Source organism: Diprion similis, chromosome 6 (assembly GCF_021155765.1).
Source record: "Diprion similis isolate iyDipSimi1 chromosome 6, iyDipSimi1.1, whole genome shotgun sequence".
Classification (NCBI taxonomy): domain Eukaryota; kingdom Metazoa; phylum Arthropoda; class Insecta; order Hymenoptera; family Diprionidae; genus Diprion; species Diprion similis.
In genome coordinates, this window is record NC_060110.1 from 8,020,496 (window position 1) to 8,045,972 (window position 25,477).

A 25,477-nucleotide genomic window follows, 5' to 3' on the forward strand; every position below is an offset into this window, starting at 1 on the left:
ACTTCATCGTTTGTCACGGGGTTCGAAGAGTTTTTAGAAATCGTATATTCGAAGATTCTTTGTTTAATTATCATCGTAATCACCGAATGCAACAAATGTATGTGGAAGGGAAACAGTTTCGGTTACTTCATTTTACGTTACTGATGTAATACGAATAAAAGTACATTATTATCTACCAAATCAGAGGGATTATAGGGTAATCAGAATATTGTAAGGGAAAACGAGATTGTCTATTTAAAAATCAATTTCAAACATTTTCACAGAAGGGAGCAGAGAATGTAAACGAAATTTGGCCGAAATTAGTTACTAGTCGGAAAAATTGAAGAACTCGCCTATAAAGCCAGCGAAATTTGTAGGTATATGATAGATAATCGTGGAGGAATAGCAGATTTGTAAATCATCTTGAGTAAAATCGTAAGAAAAATTTCAGAAAAGTGTAGATTTTTGCAAAAAAAAAAAAAAAAAAAAAAAAAAAAAGAGACAAATAGAAAGAAATAAATAAAAAAAATTTGGTAAATTCCGTGGTTTTGCTCGGATCGATCAACTCGTTCAGCTGATTGCGACATTTCAATCAGGGTATTTTCGCGACACGATAGAACGTCTTGTTCCCATGAATCGAGCGGCGCGGCGGCTCGGGTGATCACCTGTTCCTAGGTGGAAGCTGAAGCTGCAGCTTCTACGTTGAATTTAAAGGAAGGTCTTAACAAGATGTAACGCCAAATAGAGAACACCCTAACAACCAGTGGCGTATACATGGCCTGGTAATACGTATGCGTCACATCTCTACTCGTATATGGTATGATTATCGGCGCCTACGTGGTGAAATTAACTCGGAGCACGCTAACGACGACGGGTTCGATCGTTCCTTCGTTCCCTGATCGTCGACGGATGTTGGCGTGACTGACTATACTGACTATATAAAATAAGAACGCCGCAAAGAGGATTTATCTTACCACCTAGTCGATTATCTATCGATTTTTCCTTCTTTGTTTTTTTTTCTTTTTTTTTTTTTTGCTTTACTTCTTCTCTCAGACGTTTTTTATTTCATTTTATTTTTTCCATTATACGTTACAGTATGTATATTGTACATACATATTGTAAGAAGCCATTAGATGTGTACAATATTTGTGCAGGGACCTCACACTCCGTAACGTTGACCTGCCCTTAAATTATTCTTCTAGCTTTCGACTATTCATCAAGCATTTCGAAGCTGCAGGTTAAGCTGTGGATGCTACCTCAAAGAAATAACGCTGTTCCAGCATATACGTGCTAGCACATATTTACGTGTTCGAAGCAATCAGCGGTTAACGACACTGCAGTCAAGTGATTTTTTTAAAAAGCTTTACCATTAATTTTGCAGCTACAGGGAAATCCATTTAGTTAGTTCTTTGACTTTCGTTCTCACGATGGGATGCTGCGATTTATTAAAAAATTGTAGGTATCCACAATATGGAACTTGCGGTAAGTCCATCTGCCATCTTTTGTATTACTTGCAAGGTGTCTGAAAACCTGAATCTGTGCATGTCTATCTATAGGGTCAACCTAATGAAAGACGGTAGCTCATATCAAATAATTGCTAAAAATGAGGAAGCGTGTTCACATTGAATAAATCAATGACGGTAGCAAAATATTTACTGACCACACAAGTTATGCTTCGATTTTTCTCTCTGTACGCTACTGTACGATGTCTATCGACATTTTATAATAAGTCTATCTGGGGAAAATCGTGACCTAAGAAAGGTTTAGAAAACCACATTCCTAGCGTCCTTGTACCACTGCAATCTAGGAGTATAATAGAAAAATAATTGATTCAAAAAAGGTGAAAAAAAACACCACAAACACAATGTCAAAGCAAAGAAATTTTATATACCAAACACTGGTCTCACGCTCGGTGAAAGCGTTGTCTGAATATTGATGATCGAAGCTTTCGAGTTCAACTCGAGTTCTTCACATTACGGAACAGTCAAAAGCGACTCGTCAATTAACAAGAAAAACAACAACAGCAAAAAAAAACCACAACAACAAGACGGTGATGATGACGAAGTTGAAGAGAAAAACCAAAATCGTGTTTGTTACACCTCCTCTTATACCTTCGCCTAGGGCGAGTACATATTATAATAGTTGACGCACGAACAAGTATTATAATTTCACGCGAGTATAAGGTACATATTTGTAAACTGATAGACGTCCCACGCGTGGAGTGTGATTAGGCAATCTCTGGCAAACAATGGAAATTACTCGGCTACCCTTCTGCGGCGTCGGCGGTGATTTTTCAAGTATTTACATGCATCACCTTGTGTCCACATATGGGAACATTACACGAATGCCAACACATACAAACACACTTGCAGAATGTAAGTGTGCGTTGTGCAGGACACGCGGTTTATGGTCCTTCAGGATTCACCGCTTTGCCGTAACTCGAAGGCATTTTGGAGAATTCTGAGGACACCTGAAGCCGGGATCAAGATTAACGTCTAGCCACTCTCCATTGAGTCTAAGCTCTAATCCGCTAATAGTCCGACTTTGGAGCTGCTTCGCGGCAATTATCCTTCACTGGGTGAACCGTCTGATCTCCGCTTGCCCTGCAGAAGCCCCGGGGCTAAATTACCAGCTTACCCACAATGGAGCCAATGCTGGCTAATTGCGTACTATGACAATCTCCCATCGCGCTAATAGCTCTCCCGTATTACCTCTACACGAATATATTTACATTTGATTATACTCAAGTTGTTCCCGCGTGTATTGTCGATTTCATTTGGGTTCTTCAGCCTGACATTTTTTCCTTTTTACGCCCAACCATGGACGCGATAACGTAACTAGGTCGGTGACGAAACAGGAATCCCAGTCTCTGATACCAAAGGGATGCTCTATGCACCGTCCGTATGGTATACTCGCATAAAAAAATTTAGAATCGACGGATTTTTTGTTACTTTCTTAATTTTCTACAGAAAAAATTAATCACACCAGGAAATTGGTAATTGATTAGCTTTTAATTAGGTAGCAATTTCTCACGCTTGCAATAATTTTTTCCTTTTTTTCGTGATGGTCTTCTCGATTATATTCTGTTATTAAAGTGAAAATCGTTAGGAATTAAATACTCATAAATAGATTGGTATTTATGGTGTAGGTACGTATAAAACTTGCTACAGAATTCCTTAGTTCATTTACCGGAATACTTATTTTCCTCAAAGTGATCATTCACTGACGTCACCACCTACCGATGGTCTATGCGGATCCGAAACGAGTTTTCGAGAACTCGAATATTCGATCAATTGACCATTATTTCGAGGTAAAACCATCATAGACGACTACTTCATACGAGTCACCTCAACATTATCCAGGATGAAACATGACTATCCAATTCACAATTTATATTATATTTAATTTTTTTACAGATAATTGCAATTCACGGGACAACAACGTCTCATCGATCCTCAGTAAAACCGTCTACCCCAGCTGACAATGAGAGCAAGGACCATGTTTGAATTCTCTCTAAGACTTCTACTCCTCCTCCTCCTCCCTTTTCATCAACAGCAATTACTCGCCAGCGATAATTCGTGACTAGGAGAGTGCCGAAAAAGCGTGTCAGAGAGAAAGAGAAAAAGAGAAAAAGAGAAAAAGAGAAAGAGAGAAATAGGTAGAGAGTCATGGGACGCGTTCTCGTATCGGACGTTGACTGCATCGCGGGTCGTTCTCGACTTCGGTGAGCTCGACGCTGCAGAGGAACTGGCATCTTCAGCTGTGCGGTGGCCAAGACTTAGTGTATACGTGGGCATGTAAGCGTAGTGCCGCATTGCTCCCGCCCCACTCGACTGCGGTCCGATAACTTAATAGATTTAAATTCCCGGCCCTATCGCGACGTTTCATTATATAAGGCTACGTGGCGCTCGATTGGTCAGGTTCTCACAGCTTTTACCCCGGTCCTAAATACCTCAGGGATATTCAGATACTCGCCCGAGGTTGAAACTCACCCGCCAAAATAGAAATACCCGCTCGATTTGCCCGAAATTCCATCATCATCAGTTTCGCAGTTAATTCCGATAACACGGATGTGGGTTGTAATTTTAACACCCACGTCTGTAATGATACGCACTTAGCTCGTTGATTTGGGCCGAAATTATTGATCGGGAACATTTGTTCGCTGTTTAAAAACGCTTCTTACGAAGGAAGGTGTTGTGTTAGCAGGAAATTGTACAAATCTTAATATTTCACTGTTGAATTTAAGCAGAAGTCTGCTCTATCGCTTGCTAGACAAAATAACAACACGAAAATAATGAAACAATAGATCGTTAAGGGTAAGGTTTGCTTTACAACGACATTCTTTCGACATGAAAAAAATATTTCGACTCCAATTTTAAGTAATAATGCCATATTGTTTACGATTGTAGAGATGTCACTGTGATTCACGATCTTTTCAACATTAAAATGTACATCGTTCTAAAAATAATAAGATTTCTCGAGATTTGTTCATCATTCGAATTTTTTCATTTGATATTCACGATTTTTCAATTTTTTATAATACATCTGCAAGGGAAAATTGTTTCAATTAAATTATACTAGATTCACATCGTTAATTGCAGTTTTTGAAAGTTTTTTTCAATAGATAACGAAAACTGCAGATGTTTTCTTCACTCCATAATTTTGTAGATTCTATAATTCTTTTCTCTTCACTCTCAAATTTGAATACGACGGAAAAAGAGAAAAGAGGATTTTTTATACATAACTTTGAAATTTCATTTTTGCTCCAAAATTCCGTTGATGGGTTGGGTTTTGAAGTTTTAAAAAACGTCATTCGTGCCGCGAAAAAATTTTCTTACACCTCAAGATCATGTTGTAGTTCCGTAATACCTGCACACGTGACTTGGTCTCGTGATGTGCTTCATGCCCAATAGGAGCAACTAGCGTACATATCAGAATAGAATGCAACAGCGGGATGAACCGATGCTGATCTCTGTATAAACCGCAATTCCGTTAGGTGAATATGGTTTGATTTTCAGGTCATACCATGCCCTCCTGCACTCTCTCCTAGAATGAAGAATCACCACGCGTTGACCACACACCTAGAAGCAGACATCTTTGGTTTGCCGGTGATTCTCCAAGGTGCGAATCGGATGCGCGGACAAGATCTCTTATCGAGTATTAATAACGAGCAGCAGCAGCGAGGCGTGACGCAGGATAAGTGGATTTGTATTTTAACGTAACTCGTTGTTCCTCCCGTGACAAGGGAAAAGTCACTACTTATGAGCAGTCAAGCTGGACCGAAGATGATGATGTATAATGCGGCTTTTTAAATCTGTATTAATTGCTGTTTGACCGGATCAAGCGGGACCAAGTCTCAAATAGAGCACAAGCCTAACGGATTAGAGTCTGGAATGTGATAATCAGAGATTCATAGTAGCTGGCCCAGTGCTAAGTGAATATTAACGATGGTTGACCATGGCTGTCGCGTTTTACACGTGTCGCAGGAGCTTTTGATCTTCGCCTGCCACTTAGCCAAACGCTCCGTGAAATGGCTAATTACTGGAGGAGCATGCTCGGGCATTCCTTTCTCGTCGAGTGGATCATGGCTGCATACAAGGGATCATAGTTGAAGATGGATGTGTATGTACTCAACGCGTCGAAAGTCACGTGTATGTGTAGAAGCAGGGTGACGAATCTGGAACGCTTTTTTTCTATCAAAGCATCAATCACACCGCTAGTACCAACAGCTCATGTTCAACCATGAATTACTGTTGCCTTTGGAACTTGAAAACCAGATTAAGCTTAGAGGAAAATATCAAAGCTTTGTTATCAAAAGCTGAAAAACTAATCATGTGTTCCTTGAAAGTAAAGGAAATGATGCGCTGCGGTTATTTAGAACAATGCGAAACATTAACATTGGCTGAATAAAAAAATTTTAAAACCATATTCTATTCAAGATATACCTATCATTAACAATTTTCAGTGCTGTAATTGGAGTGAGAAGCTCTTCTGCACTCAAGAAAGTAAGGAATTACTAGATTTTATACAAAATAAAAAAAAAAAAAAAAAAACAGTGGCATGAATGACAATTTGGATTTTTAGTGACAGTAAAGCAAACTTATAATATGTCTGAAACTATTCACAAGCATACAATTTGAAACAAAGAGATAATTTCCCGTTAAAATCCATCTAGCAGGTGAAACAAATCTTTCTCTCATTGTCAGTGGTAACCATGACCAATCCATTGAATGAAGGTTTAATAAGTTTGACGCTAAATACTCTTTATGACCGTGTTAAACTAACAGTCGAGAACACCCGGGTATCTCTAATCCTTCGGGCAAGATGGGAAGGTGGTTGGCATTTGTATAAGTATTAATTTTCCCAACCGGGAAAGGATTAGAGCAATAGCGAAAGTAAATGTGATTCGGGTCGAGTCCTTTTGTGATACGCATTAGAACATAGCTTCATAATTTAGCTGTAGAATGGCAGGGATATAAAAGCGTCGTATCGTTTGGGTTACAATATTTTGACCCCTCTCGGTCGGCTCAGGTATAGCCAGACAAAGAATCGCCAGTCATTCGTGCAAAGTATTAATGGTCAAGAACGCATTGAAATTTATTCCCTGCCATCTTGTTTACCCTGATTCAAAGAAATTGGGAAATAAATACACTTTAGTGCATTGGGGCTTAGGTGAAATATACAGAGTGAATCGCTAACGAATGAATGGTTTAAGAGGGTGTCCTGGTCGATTTTAACGTTGGCGTACATATCGTCAGATATCAAAGTCCACGTATTTTAAACGCAAAAATAGCTCAACAGTCCCATTCTATACACAATTCTGAGCAAAAAGATTCCAATGTATTTTAATTTGATGGAGAAATAAAGAAATGCCATTTATTTATTATTGCATCAAATGAAAATTTATTACAGTATTTTTTTTCAGAATTGTATATAGAATGGGGCCGTTAAACTATTTTTGCGTTTGAGAGCAGTTGTTTTGTCAGGGCGACCATCCTTCGTAAATTCAGATGACAAGATACCGCGATGTATGCAACCTCAAAAATGTTGGTTGCCCTGAAAAAACAACTGCTCTTGCTCTCGACTTTTAGCGCATGCGCATTAAGCCATTCAGCTGATTGTGATAAGCGACAGCAGGTGTTAGCCAAACCAACAAAAAACATTTCTTCACATTCGCCCGGGTGTTGATAGGCTGCTATACACTCCGGTGCACGAACAGTGTCAACATCCTTTGGTGGCCACTTGGTAAATCAACTTCCCGCTGTAATTCATAACGATTAAGGTGTCACCGCGCTCCCGCGTGTGCTACTCACAATCGGCCAGAGTCACGCAAGCTTTACGGCTATACGCCGTCAATCGGCAAGAACTTTTATGAACAAAGTAGTCAAGTATTATCAAAAAAATTGAACTCGCCGAGAACCGCATTTCCGCAGGTCATATAACACTTTTAAATTAACTTCTTTCACTAAATTACACTTCTTCCGTTTCTTGATATTAGGACGAATTTTGGACAATTTGCATTGCATAAGCTGGTTGGGAAATCGAGTGTTCGGTAAAGATGCGAAATAATAGGTTTCTGACTCGGGTTCTAAACTGCTCGAGTTCTGACCATATTCGGTTTCGAAATCGCACGTTGAAGAAACAATCGTCATTTCTACGTCGTTTTTTTCTGCTGCTGAGATTTTTGCATACAAGCATTTTCGTTTCGAATACTTCACGGCTTTCTAAATTCATTCATAATCGACAAATTTGAAATTGGTGAACGATTTACTCAGTCTAGATGCAATTTGATCGAGAATTCAAGTATTTGAATGAAGTATACAATTCTTCTAAATTTATCCGATAACTCTATGCCGCTCTAAACATGACATGTAATATCGAAAATTTGTTTAAGAATTTTTCGAACGTGGCAGGTTAAAATAAATTTTTTTTCAGTGGTGATCACAATATGTGTATAATATTAACACACTTAGTGTGAACGGTGTATTGAAAATGCAATACGATTTTGAATTTTAATTGCAGTCGAACGAAAAATTCAATGCATGTAAAATTATGATGCACATCATTTTTACTTGTAACAATTATTTTAAAAATACGACACGAGATTAGAAACGAGAATTCCATCATTGTTATAGGTCATTTCTACTGAAATCATTATTTTATTCACAATTTTCCTGTCGCAAATCATAGACCTGAACCCCGGTCAAATTGTAGAACACAGGCGCGACAACAAAAGAAAAATATTTTTATAATCTCGATTTAAACTTATAACTTCGTTTTGCAAATTTCGTTAATAATCATCTGCAATGCTAGGTAACACATAAATTTAAAATATAAACTGGAAAATTCAATATATATATATATGTATATATACAATAATTTAAATACATAAGTATAAAGATATTACGAACAGATACTTTTATTTTTAAAATGCCACGCTTTTTGTATTCAACATCGTATTTGAAATTTTATGGACGGTATCGGCAAAAAAAACTTCCTACACTTTCGTATTAATTTTGATAAAAGAATTTCCAACAGCTCTAATAAACAGCATGCGAGATGCTGAATAACAAAACGAGGAAAGTTGAGTGCAGAGTGTCTTTCCTGTCTCGAAGAAATGTGGACAAACGGAAGGCGCAGCACGAAACTCACGGTGAGCCTCACAGAATCAGGAGAACCAATTGGAAAATTATTCACGGCAATTATTGGGCGTGTAACTGGGTTAAACTGTGGCTGACGGATGACGTGAAGCGATCACTTGCAGTGGAATGAAAAGTATGGAAGAAAAAAAGGCACGTCATGGAGTGAAGAGGAAAGATAGAGAAGAAGAAGAAGAAGAAGAAGAAGAAGAAGAAGAAGAAGAAGAGTGTGGACGAGAGGACGCCGCCGCGGAGTGAGCGACCTTCTTGCGAGCAGATGTATCACTCGTCTCGCCGCAATTCCTAGGCGCCTCAACTATTTAATCATCCTGGCACAAAGAGGTTATTGAGCAGATGTGCGTAACTACATCTAGCATTACACGGGTAAATTACATACGATTGTGTAGTTGGACGGTTACGACGATGCTTCAAAACGATTGCCAAATAATTTGGCAAGAAAACAGATTAATCAAGCTAACTTCCCAAGAGTGCTTATCAATTTTCAGCTTCTGAATACAATCAGTGTCTAAAGTCGATGATGAACCTGTTGAAACGTTGGCCGAGGCTGAACTGCTCGGTGTTTCAGTGCTTTGAGTGGAGTTCAACGTTACGCTTACCAGTGATTAAAGTCTCGACGTACAGCAGTAGCCACCTGAATAATTACGAATAGAAATTCCAACCAATTATGAATTACGGTTATGCTAAGGGCAGTCAAGGCAGCGCCGCGTATTCCGAAAGGCGGCTCTCGAGTAGGTACGTAACGGATTGCCACTTGAGCAAGTGTTATCAAGTTATGAACCTCAAAAGTATTAATACCGCATAGCGGAAGTTTCTTCTACGTTATGCTGTTCAAATTCACAATGAAGAGCTACGCGGTGTCGTCTAATTATGCCTGTTAAACGTATAGATGATGCGCGTTTACGCAACAGGTTTCGTCGCCGATGCATTATTCGAAACATGTTTCCTTCGCGGCTGAGCACCTTACTTTTGAACGGAAGTCAAAGGTGTCTGCTGGAGCAAAATGGCTCTTCGACGAATTGTCCACCGCCGAAATTTCCTTAATTCATTCGTTACCGCACTGCGGCACAATTGCAGTGCCATGGATAATTCGACCATGGATATGGTGCCCCTTGGTTCTAGCGGAGCGCTCGAATCTTCCTGCGGACGAGAAAACCGGAATGCGTTGTACGCTGCGCACGTGGCGGTGGCTTGGCGTGATTTTATCTCTCGTTTAGACAGAGAGCTTTGACTAACCGAGTCGAATTGTGACTCAAGCCCTGTTATGGGAAACCATCGGGACTCTAGTGGCAATTGATGTTCCTTCTCGCGACATAGCCGCGAACCGATTAATCGTGCTATACTCGGCTGACGTTATCTGCATCCACCATTCGTTCGCGTAGGTGTGATGATTATTGGAAAAGTAATTGCTCACAATAACTGTCGTGTTTTCTTAACAAGCTTCGTCGACACGTTACGTCCTCCAGATAACGAGTGTCCCACTAACGTTGAACTTTGCCAGTCAACACTCGTATGAATGTATAAAGAACGCAATCTAGTTCTGCTACTCGCAACTTGCCTCTGCCAACTTACTTACCTCGTCTATATTAACTTCTCTCATACATGATCTTCTGATGAGATAGATACATAGACGCGATTTTGCATCAATTGCGATTCTACGGTGCAAAGAGAACAACTGTTTCTGTTATGTAGCGCACTTGTCAAGATGATTGCTGTTATGCGAGTGCATCAAATTTCAGCAATTACGCTTCACGCTTCCATGTTTCATTTTTTTCTTTAAATCGATTGAAAACTTTGCCAAGTAACAATTTAAATTTGTTTTCAGAAACCTCGAAAACAGTTATATACAATACTATAATTGAGTAAAGAACGATAAGCAGAAATAATTAAAAATGCTGCAGCGTTTGGAAAACGCTTTTCATGATTTAATTTCTTTCTCAAATGTGTTTTTATTTCATACTATCATTACTCAATTTCTGTTTCCTTGCGTAATTTAACTGTTCACGAAGGTGGTACATGCGTGTAACAAAAAAATTTCCATAAAAAAGACCAGGAAACGCGCAGCGTTACGAACGTCGAACCCTTCGAATGTAGCCGGAACATCACTTGAATGGGTAAGGACACTTAACAAGCTATAAACTCGGCGTCAGAGTGTTTCCTAACTGACGATTTGTTCTGAAGATTAATAAATGGTCGAAGTGAAATCGAAAGTTAATTTTGACGCAACGGTCAATCGCACGATCATCATAGCGGTGCGTAAGTTTCAATCGCGTACATCCAGTCAATTCTATCTGAAAGTGTGGTTAGGACGACGATAATAACAGCCTGCACAGAGTTTCCTAGATTTATGCTCATTGCTAATATCAGTATGTCGCTCAGACTCAATTGAAGCTAAAGAATTTATTCACATCCCAATTATGCAGAAACTAGGTCGTTTATGTAACCCTCTTATTCTGCCCTCTGCCCTCGATTTGCGAATGGGTTACGTCTCGCTCAAGGATTCATTACATTGATGTACATATTTACGGCAGTGAGGGTTGACCCCACGCTGAATGACGGTAAACTCAATTTCGTAACTGTAATTCTGAGTAACAATTTTATAATTCAAAGGACTTCGCTTGATTTCGCTGAACTTGGCATGCCGATATGTGTAACTTTATCAGAGGCACTCTGCACGCAACTTTCAAGTAGAAATTATTACCTTTTCCAATGCAGTCTTATCACGTTAACTGTGTTCGTAAGACTTCAAAACACATTTCTGGTAACGAAACATCCAGAATGATTCATTTAGTACAAATTTCATCGAGTTCATAAAATTTTAAGTAACAAGACCTCAAATAATTTCGACTAACTTTGCAGGCATGAAGTATCCCTTCGTCATGTGAAATGACCGCAAGTGGGTACGTAGGACTTAGAACGTCTCCAACCGATATTCTGTAAATGACTTTGAATGATTTCACAAGACTTTGCGTTAACAAAGAGTGCATTGAAAAGCTCACCTTCCATGGCGTCGACTAAATGTCGATAGTGTTCAGCTCCTTAGTACAATTTCCAACAAAAGGGTTCAGTTGGAATCAAAATTTGGCGAAACACGATCAACCGAACTGAATGGGGTATGGTTTAACGTGTGCAGGTAGTCGTTGAGGATTTGTCAGTAAAGCAGGACCTGACTTATGCGTGTACGCATAGAGGATAAAGATTTGGAGACAATACCCCGTGAAATGAAGGCATTTGACGAAGGGCCGAAAAGCGGCAACTGGCCAATGGGGAGTTGCTTGCAGGTGAACAGCGACGAGCTACATGAGGATGAAAAACCCCCGAGCGAGCGGCTTCTCTCGGTAAGCTGCTTCGTATATTTACGCGAATGGCACGTCGCCTCATTTAGCTTCGCATGGTCGTAAAAGACCCGTGAAAATGCTACCACCACAACCGTCAGGGTTGAATTTAACGGGCATCCAGAACTCGCCTGCAGGTACACCTCTCGTAAGAACGCATTCCTGTAAGCGTTTAATGGAACGCAGACATTGTACTCGGACTGCGTGTACCAGCGTACATTCAACACACTATCATGCCGGTAAAAGAACTTTGGCTTTTGAAGCTTGCACCGTTGTTTGGTCCCGACACCGGCTAAATCATCGGCCAGACCTCACACGCCGTCGAAGTATATTATATCTATAGCTGTGTATAATTATTTCGGCAGACTTTGGAAGAAGCCGACATCGACGTGGTGAATTGATTACCGTTTCATGTGTACATAAGCTTTTCTGTTGTGTCAATTAACGCGAAGGGACATTGGTGATCTCGGAACAGGAGCAATAATAGACAGCCAATTTCGAGATTTCATCTAATTTCATCCTTACCAAATTCATTGTCAAATACAAATTTTGACAGTGGGATTTCTGAAACGTACGACACCAAATACCGAGATTGGAATTTCGTGATACCATGTTATTTTTAGATTCGTTAGTCATATGACGAGGAGTTCTTCAACTTGCCCCAGTCATCTTGACCCGTGTAGAGATTTGACGAAAAAAATTAATCACAACGCCAGATCGTTGACCAAAATTTAGTGACTAAATAGCTGTCAAGGAGAATGCCAGACCTTTGGAGCATGAATTCTGTTGAAACTTCTAGGGGTGTTTACTGTACCTTAAAATACGAAGCTTCTGATGTAAAATTTTATCCATTGGGCCGTTTTTGACTTCGATTAAAATTGGTAACGTGAGAAGTCCGATGAGTGGAATACTCTAATGAACGAAACCTCTCTTGAAGTTTAGATGACGGGTTCTCATAGATTCAAGTATCATCGGATACATTATTATTCCAGAGCCACGCAAATTTTTGAAAACTTGATGTACTGTAAATCGAGCAAAGGAAAGCCCAATGGATAAAACTACACAACAGAAGTCCTACATCTCGCGCCAAAGAAATATCCCTAGAAGATACATCATCGTCAAAATGAGGTCTGCCACGATTAACTGACACGATTATTAGGTAACGTGAATTTCTATGATTGCAAAAAGGAATTTGAATATGTTGTTTGTTGTGACTTGCGAATGTTAACTAACAATAAGTGAGCTACTTCACACGGTATCGCCAGTGTTTTTTTTTTCAGTGCAACCTTTTTTTATCACACCTCAGTCAAAATGTCAAGGCTATGCCTATTCACTTGCGATAGATTCTATCCGATTGTCCGACGACAAAATGAACTGAAATGCCGAAACAATGCTTTCACTCCCACGCAGGATCAAAGCAATTTATAATAAAGTGTCGTCTTGCGTGTGCGATGCATCGAATTGAAGGACACCTATGTAATTTGTGCAATCGACAAGGTCTTTGACGAATCCGCCCGCGGTCTGAAAATTGCAAACTGCATAGGCGTATGCCTGGTATAATTAACTGCAGGAGAGCTGCAGACAGTTACTCGGTTGGATTGCACAACGTCAATTTATTCGTTAACTCTGATAATATTGACGATTATGCATTGTGTCTTGCCACCAATGTCGGTCTTCTGACAGTGGGTTGCGGTGGATGAAAAAAAGCTCGAATGATTATCGCCATGTGACACTTATTATTAGCTGAAAGACCTACTGCAGCAAATTGTGGTGTTTATATACGGCGATCATGATTTACGTGGATCAAAATACTGCGCGAATACTTAAAACTGGGTAATGATTGCATAAATCTAAATTCATCAATTATTGTGTAATACGTGCGAATAGCCGTGCCACAATGACCACGTGGTTCGGTTCTGTGGGTCGTAAAGCAGTTTGCATGATCGACCACAATTACAAGCGTATCATGTGCGTGCGTGCGTACAAATACGTTTGCATAATGCTGGCTCTGATACGCGAGGCGAAGGCGTGTTTGACTCGCATTAATGTAAACTCGTACAAGATACTTGCAGACTTAAGACAGTTGTACGCTGAGTGGATAACGGCCACCGACGCTTATTACTTACTCAAACGCCTCTGTGAAGACCGAACACAGTACGCATAAACGACGTGAGGAGGAATGATTTAGTGTTTTGGGAAAACACTGTGAAGTACTCGAGAAGTGGGTCGATTATCGAATGTTTTTTTCGATTCTTTTTATCAGTATTAGATTTTGTTTATGGTTACAAGATAGGCTCAAGTTCATCCGTCAATCTTTAAGATCAAAGTTCACGCACCGTTGTGGCCCATTAACTATGTAATGAATACTATTATATTATCAGAACGAACATTTATGGATTTAAGGGTCTCTTTTAACGCAGGTCCAAACGTCGGATGATGAGAAAAACACGCCGTGAATACTTCGACAAATCTTTAATGTTGACTAATACTAATTATTCATTATTCCACTGGCTCCAAGTGCTTACGTGACTCCATATGACCTTCGCGTGATTTCGAACAACTTTACTTCACTTTAAGTAATACCATTATTTCATATGAGTTTAAAGAATTTCAAACGAACTCAAGTGACTTTGACTGACTACAAATGGTTTCACGTCATATAAAACGTACCAATGCTTCGCAAAAACTTCTATCAACTATAAAAAATTTTATATTTTATAATTATCGAAAAATCTTTGTTCCGACCTTCATTTTGTTCCGTGTTTTAATAAACGTTTTACGGGGCTAAATGTAACTCCGACAAGGATTAGCAAGATGAATTTCAACCATTTTTTTCTTCACCTCCAGGACCATTAATCGACTAAGAATAATTCACGAATTCACTCGTCATTCCCCGTACACTTTGCATCATAAAAATGGCACAAAGTGTCGGCTGGTAATCTTCTCGATCCGATGCTCAGTATCCAGACTTCCTTGCACACTGCAGATGTGGAATGTTCGATCAGAGAACCCTTACATGGGAAACTTTATCCTCGAGTATGCTACTTCGTTGGTGCAGCGAGTTGTTCGTTGTCAGCTAAAACGTAAACGGCTCGTCTCGTCTCTCTCGTCTCATCTCGTCTCGGTCCAGCCCACCGCGCCCGCTCAACACCGTAACTAACCTGATCAAGTTCACCCGATTTGGGGTGTGAGTCGTGGGCGGTTCTTATCAATTATGTGATTATGTGCCGTGAATTTTTCGCTGCATTCAAAGACGCGACCTATTCTGGCACTCCTACCCTCGTCCCATTCTCGGTTTTGTTACATAATTAATTTTGTGCTGTTTACACATAAAAATAATGTGATAATGTAAACGAGATCAGGGCGAAGTGAATTTTTCAAAGGTCAAATTCAAAAAGTACATCCAGTTTTTCTTTGGTTACGAATAACTTCGCGTTACTGGGTTATTACATGATTCAGAATCATGATTCCCAATCACTTTAAACATGAATTGAAATATTTAAAATAACTTTGAAGCGATTCTTAGGAGGACAGTAAATAGCTTTACACGACTTTTGGCCGATTTATAATGACTTTAATAGACTGAAGGTAACTCAAAGTGACTTTGGGTGTCTGTAAGTGATTTCGAGAGATTAAATAAAACGATTTGCTACATATTCAATCCACTTCAGATGACTCCAAGTGACGTAAAAAACATTCCAGACCAAGCGTACATTTATAACTTCGAGAATGTACCCTCGATACAAAAACAGTCAAATCAGCTTCAACCTTAAAGATAATTCGCTTTGTCCTGATCCCTGGTCTCCTCACAGTAACTTACCCGCGAAGCGGAACGGACTGCAAAGCGTTGTCGAAGTCATGTGCAGGGCCAGGTGGCTGGCGTTGTCTGTGGTACGGATCCTGCGACGAGGGTCCGACCAGGACGAGGACGAGCAGCGGCAGGAGGAGCGGCGACATGGTCCCAGGAGAAGTGGTGCTTGGCAAAGGGCTAAGCTCGAGGTGATCCATCCAGCGCCGAAGAGCGCGCTCCCGGTTACCCTACACCAGGTGCAGCGAGCAGTGCAGGTCGACGGTCATGAGGGATGTCGGGAGGACCGTTTGATCGGATATCAAAGTATATCCGAGCTTCGGGTGCTCGCTGCAAGTCATAGGAGGTTTGGTGATTCTTGAGAAGTTATTGGGCTGAAGGATTCCTTGGCAGTCGCGACTTTCAACTCTAGTGTAGCGCGGTTAGTTAAAGGGTATATGCTATGCAAGAGTAGACGACTGATAAACTGCGTGAATTTCGGGACTTTATATACGGATTGGGAATCAATCAGTCAATTCGATCAAGAATATGTAGATCAAGCTTTTTATTTTATTTTTTTTTATTACAATCATTTATTAAGAAGCATTCTGATTTACAATATCGTCAACAATTTTGCCCGATGACATGTTTTGCGGTGCCTGTGATAGCTCATAAACGGCTCGATCGATTTGATTCGAATTGCGAGACAGTTTTATAGAAGAGTCTATCTTCTTTGCTATAATCTAATTTTTTTTTCTCTCTTCACAATAAACTAGCAGTTGCTTCAAAAATGTACGACTTTCTTTTATTTGACTGTAAAAAAAAAAATTAATATTTAAACAAAACATGGGATCGCGACAAAGAGATAAACTATCCAAAAATAAGAATGCTTTCTCAAATTTTTTAGGTATCGTGAGCATATAATATATATATATATATATACATCTTCAGGCCCGCAAAGGTTTCTGAATTGGTACATATTAAATTTAGATGCGGACGAAACCGCGACGGGATTCTGGAAGTCAATAAAAATGCTTCTTATCAATTGATTCCAATAAAATAAAAGTACATCAACAAAGCTCGATCTACATACTTTTGAATAAAACTAATCCTACTCGAATTGAATCGAATTGATTCTCGAGGCATAAGATCCGAAAATTTCCTTAGTTTATCAATCGTTTATTTAGTCATAAACGTCCCCCAAAGTTCATAGGAATAAATTCATTAGATCAAATCGACGATCGATGCGGTTCCCATGCAACTATTCCACGTCTGAATTCGTCGCGTCACAATTCCGCCGGCGGTTCGGATTATGCAAATCACATGCACTACATAGTCCTATGAGAATCCAAAGATAGTCGATGATCTCCCAGCTCGTCAGAAACGCGCGTCAATATCGGGATCAGCTGTCACATACTATTGAGATTCTTCTTATCGGCGCTCGGCGCGGCCCGTTTCAAGAATAAGCTTAACCGCTCGCTTCGACTTTGAATAACACGGCGCAGTCCACGGTCCATCGCTTAAGGCCATCGCTGTACAGCTTAGATAGTTTGTTATTTTATCAGACATACAAATCCGGTCACGACGTATCTTTTTTATACCAGAGAAAACACCGTTCTGGAGAATCGCAAAAGTATCGCGGTTGTGCGGATCAAGGTTCGGGATTGTTATCAGCTTTTTTCAAGAGAAGATCTAATATGTGAGCATTTTTCTTCAAGACAATTTCATGCTGTAAGGTTTCTCTGTAGCTTGTGACCATTGTTTTAATATTATTCTCTCGAAGAAGAAATCAAACCTTTATTGGAAATTCGGTCAACTCTGAGGTTGTAACAACAACCACATAAAAAAAAAAAAAAAAAAAAAAATGCAATCTCATACAACGAAAATGTAAGTAACACATAATTTTATTTTCTCTAAGGTCTTTATATTTGTATCAGAATTTGTGAATATTTTTTGGGATTAATTTTTTGGTAAAGTTATGATATTCTCTAGGGAATTCAGTGAAAAATATTTTCAAATTCCGAGTATGTACAATTTCAGAGTAACCGTAATGAACCAATAAAACTGAGATAAAAATTTTTCAACTCAATTTCATCCTGAATTCTTCCTCGATCAGTTCGCATCTGAGAAACTTTTGCAAAGTCCGCAAGACCTTTTCTGAATAAAACAAAAACATTTCGAGAGATGTGTCAAAAACGTCTACCAATCTCAGGATTGAGATGAAAAATGAGTTTTCTTTCTACAAGATGCAATATTGATCCAAACCCAACTGGATGATCATACATTTCTCTACTACTCGATGAAATTGAACGAGAACTGTACGCGTTGGCTGATCGCAGCTGGATGCAAGTATAACGAATTCACAATTCTCCCAGCGATTGGTTGTAATTATAATTGGAATTTTCTTTGGTAAAAGGAGACATGATATTGCGTAACGAGCGGCGACCAGTTTTCTTTACATAATACGCGTAGTAGGTGCGGTGAATATCGTTCGCTGGTAGACACCGGCAACGGTGACCGTCCCCCATTAGCCCCGACTGGAATGAAAATCGTTCACCGGGTTCAGGGTAATTAACTACCAGTGAGAACACTCTCTTCTTCCGCCAGACGATCGAGTTCGAGCGGTCCGAATTCCGAAAGCTGACACGTTCCCGTACGAAGGCTGCTGCTTGCCGGGCGTCTCGCTATCTCGTGGCATAAATATGAGACCGTTATCAGGGAGAGAGGAGGAGATGAGTCCGTGCACGGGAAGGGCGGTAAACGCGAGGAACACGATAACACTTCCGCGGTACATACGCGGAGTACAGGGCTCTACATGACTCTTACTCTTCGTAATCGTTTAATTTCTCTGAATGGTTCGCCTCGATTAACCCTGGATCGTTCGGCTCTGGATCGAAATTCCGAAGCATCAAAACCCGAGTCTATCACAATTACCTCGAAGCTCGTCATTCCGAGCTATGAAATTTTACGCAATCGATTCGAATCACTCGGATGATTGAGATCCAACGTAACAACCAATCTCAACTCTTACCCTTCTAACAAGCCGCCGAGCCGAAGTTGCATGCGAATCGCAGGGTCAGCGATAAGAGTTTCTAAAATTCCGCGATAGCACAGCGGTAACCGGGATTCGTTCCGTTCGCGGAACAAATTCGTCGCGATTCGTGAATCGTTTAAACGAAAACCCGAGTCGAGCACACCAGCTGTTTATCTCATTGACTTTGATTAGAGCGAAACCCGCAATGGGTTGCCAGCCTCGTTGCGTAAAAACATCCAACGAGTTTCTATCTGTGATTACAGCTAATTTACTCAGTACTCGCAACGTCTCGACTCTTTTGGGGTGCATTCGATGTAATCTTCGAAGAGCTTTTACTCAAACCGCATAACGATCGGCACACCCGAAATCGGCGCGGTAAAACCCGCATAACGTGTGATGGATCAAATGATTCAAAGAATTCCTCGTTATACCGAATGTAACAAGCTGGTCCAGAAACTCGTGGATAATTTCGATGCACTTGGTCTTGGACTGTGAACTGTCAGTGGCGATGTCCCGCCGATCTTTTCCAGTTCACGAATTCAACTCTTCCTCACGCGCCACACTCGCGTTCAAGTCCGTTGTCACGTGCTCGATGAAATGCACCAGGATTATAGGGGTTTGCTTAGGCGTTTGGTCCACGGGTCTTTGGCTCGTGGACAACTGCATGGGGGGTGGGGAGAGGATGGGGATGTATGTGGGTGTGGATGTGGATGTGGATACGAGTGCAGGGGTGGACGCGAATAACCGAATGACACCCACTTTCGTACGTACTTATTACGTGTGTCACACTTTTCTAACTAAACCATGGTTGGTTCGGGGTCGGTACCCCGCGACGAGGGGGAGGATAAAAGCTCGCGGGAGGACTCTGTAAGCTCCCGATCTGGAACGAGACGCGCTGGAGGCGGAAGACGGGATGAATCTCTCTTCCCAGTGAGAAGCTGCGTGGACGGGACTCTACACGGCACTGGCGCGTGCAGCGAAGCACTCGCGTCTCATCTCGGCGTATGGCTCGCTCTCACACTATCCAAGATGACGACGACCACCACTCCTCTTTACCACGGACACTTGGTCGGATCTCTGTATAATACGAATGGACGCGTGTTATACGCGTATCTAATGCCCTAGAGGTGCGTGAGAGTGTGCGTGTATGATGTACACGCCAACCTCCCACGCCCTGTATCTCACTCTCTCGGCGCTCACGCTTGTGCGTATGCTCGACGCCTGATATCCTCTTCTTCTTCTACTTCTTCTTCATCTTTTCCTTTGCTCGCGGTGTCGAAGTTCAACCAATCGCTCGAAGCCTAGCGCCGGCTGTCATCCGCCAAGATATATTCACCTACGAACTCTCACCACTTCGGTATCGCATGCAGTTTCGTTTCTTGCCCAGGTGAGGATGGAAACCAAGGAGCGCACTCGCAGATAATAACGCAGATAATATCCTCGATTCGGTAACCGCCTTACGCGCCACTGCGATACACAGGCTGCTTCAGCTTGAGATTTCGATCATTTTCACGCTGGTTTCTTCCTGTACACGCGGCTGAGGATTCGATCGAAACCGAAGATAGCGTATTAGATACTTTACAGACCATTGGTCGCAACTTGTTTTAATCGATTTTTTTCCAGCCAGTAACCATGGATGAAAAATTATGTGGAATCATGCGTTGTCTCTTCAAGTTTAACTGATCTCACTTACTATTTCAGGCAAAAAGAATAGGACTTATATTTGATATTTTTCATTCATTTTACAAATAGTTACAGTAATTTAGGTCAAACGATAATATCGGAATTCTTTTTATCTACAATAACAGTATGAATATTTAGTGGTACAGGAACCTATTGAAAGGTTTTCCCGCTACACAGATATTTATCTTCGCATCGATACATTTTTTCACCCTTCAAAATTTATGCTAATTCATAAGCAGTATTAATTTTCATTTTCCAAAGATAAAAACTGTGTTCAAAATCAATGAAATCACATTCGTTTACGTCCAAAGGTTTTTTATTGCCTCCGTGACTAACTTCGATTCTGCTAGCCGTATAAAAATCTGTTGACACTTCGATTGTCCTCAAGTTTGCAAATTTTTACCAAACATACAGTTTAACGTATATCTGATCGTAGAATAAGCTTGCATACGAAATGTAAAGTAAACTTTAACGACCGCGGTAGTTGAACGGAAAAAATTTTAACATTCGCACAGACTCGTGTCAACAGTATATACGTGCGATACGACTGAGACCCTGTGAGTTGTCGAATAGGCGCGCAAAATTGAAGGCCGATTACGAAGGTAAGAATCAGCCGAAAAATCCCTACATGCCTAATTGAAAGACAAATATTCGGCATATATGCCTCGTCCAGAGACAAGTCTCGCGATTTATCGATTATAACACGTTGTCAACGTTATGCAATCGTTTACGTAATCGGGGATGAGATTTTCCCGTTTTCTCATGAAGGTGACAAAATGATAATTGTTGTACCCTCGTTGGTTGGCGGTTGAAAATGCTAATCACCGGTGCGCGATGTACGTTTAAGAGGCGAATCGAGGTCTCAGAAATTTACTCGCAAAGTGTGCATGTAACGTGTAATACGGTTTGAGCATTCCTCGGCGTCGATAGGCGGCTTCACTAACCTTACCTTACACCACACCCTGTAGGTACTACAGAATAATGATATAACGATAAGTGCCCACGACGTGGAAGACGAAGGTTCCGCACAATATTGCGTAAGACGAGTGTAATAACCGAAAGGTGACGGCATCACTCGTGACTCGATTTAACTACGCGAGTGTGCGTGAATAAATCTACGCACTCTCTGATACACCCGCATTCAATCTTATACTTCAGTGGAAACGCGCACGTACGTACGATATGTGCATAAACGGGATGGAAAGAAGGCGAACTCATCGCTGATTGGAATTTCCGTACGCGGTGGCACGTGTTGAAAATTTATTTTCAATGTGGCAAAAAAATTTACGAGGCAATCATTTCGTGATTATAAACCTAAAATTTATGTCATATTCTGGTAAATTTTTTTTTTAGATTCATTTGCTGTCTCTAATTTTATCGGTTTGCAGTTTTTTTTGTTTTCGTTTTTTATCAAGAGTTCAATTTTGTAGACTCGCGGACTTGCGGCTAAAGAGAAACTTGAGAAAAAAGTACACTGCAACTCTTCATAACTTCCTGCCCTCGGGGCGCTGGGCGTGGAGCCAATTCCTAGGAGTCGGGAAATTATGGAATGTCATACTAGGAAACCAATTTTCCAACTGGTTCTAGAATTCACCGCAACCTTCATGTTCTGGTCGCACAGCATCAGAAACTAAAAATTCATTTCTGCACTCTCTCTCTCTCGTCGCTCTCTCTTGAAGTATCCACAGTAATTTATTTTAATTTCTTCTCATTTTACTTACTTTATCTACTCTTTGAGTGATTCTCAATCCACTTTCTTTTTCTATTTCTATTTTGTTGTAATTTGCTTATTTTCAGTATCTTGTATTATTTGTAATCCATCTATTTATCTGTCTACCCATCTACCTTGTAACGCGTCGAAGCGATTCTCCGAGATTCTGTCTTTTCAAAGTAGCTTCTTCTCCAGCATGCATCGTGCCATTCCCAGTCGATATCGTCACCGATCGGATTTGGATCGAGTGGAGATCATTGTTCTTATTATTGGCGACTTGATATTTCGAGATGGAGAGCAGATCGCGCCGCAAGGTTATCATGAAATTTGTAATTCCTACACGTGCCGCAGGTAGGGTCTTATTCCTCACGTGAAAATCATTCGTATGATAATTATTACACGCGGCTACGTTGTACATTCAAATCCAGCAGCGTTGGGTATCCACCCACGACTTATTCATATACCTACACACGCAAGTTAACCGGAAAGTGACTGAACCGATTGAGATCTATTTAGTGCGATTCTCAGTAAGAATTGATACCAGGGATCGTGACGAGGTTAGAAAGTTGTGACATTTGTCAGCTCGGATCAGGGGTAAGTGCCCAGATACCTACATACCCACATTGTCTTTCTAGCAGCTCTATCTTATTCAAATATCTTCACAACGAAACGATCGGACCACGGAAGAGGGGGAAACTGAGATGAAAACCTGCTGATAATAGCTTATAAGTGAGTTTTTGGACTTTTTTCACCGGAAATTGTTTTCGAAAGAAATTTTTACGTGTGGGAAATTTTTATAAAACCTGAAACACGTCAGGGTAATATGGTCGAACCATTTTTTTGTGATTCTAAAAATTTGCTAGGATATATTAAACCAGAATTGTGGGAGTAATTTGTAATCGTAGACTTTGATTAATTGTTTTTCTAATTGATCGATACATCGAAAAAATGATGAATTGAAAGGGTAACTTGATCAGAAACTGGTTAATTTAAATGGTCAAGTAATTCATCAATCGGAAGAACGATTATTTGAAATTCTCTTAAATCTATACAACTCGTCTTGACACATAATTTATTCGAAACATTAAAAAATGACAATATCAAAAACGCCCGCTAGAATATAATGTTAGAACAGATCGTGATTGATTTCAAGTTATATAAGTATCCTTCCGGATAATTACTTGTTGCTTTTTATCTTGATTGAAGCTATTCTGCATTTAGTCTGAAAATCACATGCTTCAACATTATATTTTCAAATTAGCAATAAATCGATGATTACGTGGTAATATGTGTTTCCTATTTTGGCTGCAGAACCACCCATACAGTATTATACTCTCGATTTCCATTAAGTTGAAGTGAAAAAGGAGCATTGAAAAAAATGTAAAAATTGAAAGTTTACGGTCATAAACTTACCGCACTCGCCCCGCGCTTGTGAGAGAGAGAAAGAGAGCGATTCAGGTTTCTGCGTAAGAGTAATTAACAAACGGAAGAATGAGCGATTTACGAGCCGAGAAAGGAGTACATATTGCAAATAATAATGAAAAACAAAACAGCTTTAAAAAGCTAAGACGCGTTTAAGCTGGCAAATTTGCTTCGATTAGTCTCATCAGCACGTCGCATTCATTGCACAAGTGCGATTTATTTTTTCGAGGATGCGAAACGATTTTTTTTCCCTTCACTTTTATCCTGCACTCCGATGCATCGACGCTATGGTACCTGCTTTGTTGCTCTCCGTTTGACCCGACTCTCATTGTCCGCAAGTTCATTGTGAGGAGTAATCGCAACGTTTCAAGTGCGAAGCCCATTTCTATTTGTGTGCATGGCCGCGACTAGCTAAGGAGACGTGGTGCTTTGGCTGCATGATTAGATCCGCCGTATTATAAATCCGTGGCGAATTTTGGACGAGCCTCGAACGCGGCGTGCGCTTTGGTTGCTGACACGTTCCTGTCGATTTTTTCAACTTTGCAACGAGATTGCAGAAGCAGAGTGTTGTACGTTATCTAGATAGCTTGATCTAAGATAATTATCTGACGATTAGATAAACTCACCCCATCTTCCGACTCAATCGGATAATGTGAGTCCAGTTCATCTTTCATCTTCATCTAGATATCCCTGCGTTCCTTCAACCTTAGAAAATCTTTCGTTGCTTCAAAAAACCAGATCGTCTAGTTAATCTGACGAAAAGTTTCATTGCCTGAAAAAAAAGTAATAATTAAAATTTGGAGTACATTTTTTTTTTCAATCAATAATTCTTTTTTCTCTGCACATTAAGAATCTCTTGTTCTTATCGTTATGCTTTTTATTATCTTCATGATTCGAGGATAATCTATCTTTTGTAGAAATATTTGCATGAAAGTCAACTTGTAGTTTATTCGAATATATATTAAGTTAATGAATTAATCTCAATTTGGGACAATTGTATGGTCAGAGATGAAATTCCAGTAGCTATGCAGTTGACAACGTGATAGAAAAATTTAAGTAATCGCAGTAGACATTTTTCAGCAATAATTTATCGTATTTATATTGCAAAAAACGGTTATGTGAGTCGAAAAAATTAAGAAAAAGTAACTGCAAATTTTTCTCCATAGTCCATACGCACAGAGAACTGTTCTACGTGTTTGATTTTTAGTTTGATCGTGTAATTTGACTGATTTTCGAGTCCGTGAATGATCGTGATTCTGCAATATGATGCGCCACGTTTGCTACCGGCGCGGCGCCAATGTTGTGAAATAGTGAGGAATTTGCCATTATACCAACGATTTCTCAGGAATTACGTACATTGCGTAAATGTACGAGTATAATACGACGTGTTTGCGAATATACCTGTAGTTGTACGGCGTATCGGGTATCTACTCAGCCTTTTGGTTATCGACGCGACGACAATTTCTATGCAAACTAGATAATACACCGCTCAAGTGGCTCTTGCACCTACCCATTAGAAATTGTCGTTTTCAGCAATTTGTTGTACAGTTTGCAAATACATCGATTAGACTGTAATCACCTCGGTTGGTGAAAAGTATAAGGAGGAAATTTTTCTTAGCTAAGAAATTTGTCATGCAATCTGAATTTTTTTACCACGAGGCTAGAGGTCATTGTTATTTCGAAATAATCCAGAAACTTGGAACCATTACGAGATGGTGTAAGCGAAAATTTCTAGGCAACTAAGCGAAATACGCGATAAATTATAAGACATTATTACGATCAATCGAACGGTTTAAATTGTGTTTACAAGCATGTGCCAACAATAATTTCTCAAATAATTTAACGTTTTCATAGAATTTCATTCACCTA

The 25,477-nt window shown here is 40.1% G+C and overlaps 1 protein-coding gene across 2 annotated transcripts in view; it reads right to left on the reverse strand.

Moving 5' to 3' along the window:
* The window catches only part of LOC124406626 (fibrillin-2-like), a 39,498-nt gene extending 20,039 nt beyond the window's left edge, over positions 1 to 19,459 (reverse strand). Inside the window, exons 1-2 of one of the 2 annotated variants that reach the window (XM_046882100.1) lie at positions 19,224 to 19,459; positions 15,792 to 16,109 (exon numbers count right to left, since the gene is read on the reverse strand). In XM_046882100.1, the coding sequence (XP_046738056.1) occupies positions 15,792 to 15,979 (188 nt within the window). In that variant the 5' untranslated portion in view covers positions 15,980 to 16,109; positions 19,224 to 19,459. Of the gene's footprint in view, positions 1 to 15,791; positions 16,142 to 19,223 lie in introns of those variants that run through there. The other variant, XM_046882101.1, reaches the window with a different exon arrangement.
* Positions 19,460 to 25,477: the final 6,018 nt, after the last annotated feature.